Source organism: Mus pahari, chromosome 2 (assembly GCF_900095145.1).
Source record: "Mus pahari chromosome 2, PAHARI_EIJ_v1.1, whole genome shotgun sequence".
Classification (NCBI taxonomy): domain Eukaryota; kingdom Metazoa; phylum Chordata; class Mammalia; order Rodentia; family Muridae; genus Mus; species Mus pahari.
The window spans coordinates 60513372-60514805 of NC_034591.1; the positions used below are offsets into that span (position 1 = coordinate 60513372).

The 1434-nt window shown below is 45.7% G+C and overlaps 1 gene segment (V, D, J or C); it reads left to right on the forward strand.

The window, feature by feature from the left end:
- Positions 1–422: 422 nt before the first annotated feature.
- LOC110316504 overlaps positions 423–1434 on the forward strand; it is a 359339-nt gene continuing 358327 nt past the window's right edge. Inside the window, 2 exon segments of the C gene segment in view lie at positions 423–677; positions 796–1088. Coding sequence covers positions 629–677; positions 796–1088 — 342 coding nt within the window.

The window sequence follows — 1434 nt, forward strand, 5'->3', positions numbered from 1 at the left end:
GACTCAAGAAAGAAATGAAAGAAAAAAATCAAAATAAAAAAATACATGTGAAAGAAAGAACCAACGCAAATGAAAATTTAGTAAAAAAGCATTTGAGAAGGACAACAAAATGCATGTGGGGCTGGAAAGGGCTTAAAGAGGTAAAACCAACCAAAGAAAAGAGGCTGGCCAATTGGTAGATAAAAGGGAGCATGGAAATGAGATGGGTTCTGAACAGCACTGGTGGTCGGATGGGACTGGCCCCGGGGCCACACTGTCCCACAGTTCCACCACAGATACTCTGCACACACCCTGGGAGAGCTGAAGGCATTGAAAGCTAAGTCTGCAGCAATTTATAAACAAGGGCCTATAATCCTCTTATGGTAGTCAAAACAATATAATCTCAAAGATACAAACCAGAGGGCTGAACTGAGTAAGGACAGCCCCTCTTTTCAGAACTTGTGCAGATGCCTGAAGCCAGTGCCTGGCTCTCTGGTTCTCCCTCCCCTTCTGCCACACCTGGAAGCTCATTTTGAACTTCTCAAGAATCTTCTAGCATTCTAGTCCTCACAGTTAGCCAGGTGGAGCCCCCTGCACCTCTCCTTGTCTCTCTTCTAATGCTCAGAGCCAAAGAAAATCCCTCCCAACTATGAGTAAGCAGGTTCTCTGCTGGGCAACCTTCTGTCTCCTTGCTGTAGGTGAGTCTGGGCTCTCTGGGTTCCTGGTGCCAAGTGCACATCTTAAACCTTCTGCCCTGGGTAGCAGTGCCAAGCCCCTCCATGCTTATTTCCAGACTCATTCTTTTTTTTTTTCCAGGAACCACACATGGTGGCATCATTAGTCAGACACCCAAATTCCTGATTGGTCAGGAAGGGCAAAAACTGACCTTGAAATGTCAACAGAATTTCAATCATGATTCAATGTACTGGTACCGACAGGATTCAGGGAAAGGATTGAGACTGATCTACTATTCAATAACTGAAAAAGATCTTCAAAAAGGCGATCTATCTGAAGGCTATGATGCATCTCGAGAGTCGAAGTCATCTTTTGCTCTCACTGTGACATCTGCCCAGAAGAACGAGATGGCTGTTTATCTCTGTGCCAGCAGTGTAGCACAGTGGAGCACAGCTACACCCCCTCCATGCATAAATGTGTCCAAGTCCTGCTTTCTCCACCAGATGGCTCTTAGGTCCTCCCCAAACCCTGTACTTTCAGTTCAGCCAGGAGCTGAAACAAAGTAGCTACCGACTACTGTACTTTTTGTGGAATGATGTTAAAATCAATCCATTCATTAAATTAGCTTTTAAAATTGCATACTACTGCTGAAGGGACCCTGATATTGCGGCCTCTTGTGAGGCTATGCCAGTGCCTGGCAAACACAGAAGTGGATGATCACAGCCAGCTATTGGATGGAACACAGGGTCGCCAATGGAGGAGCTAGAGAAAGTACCCAAG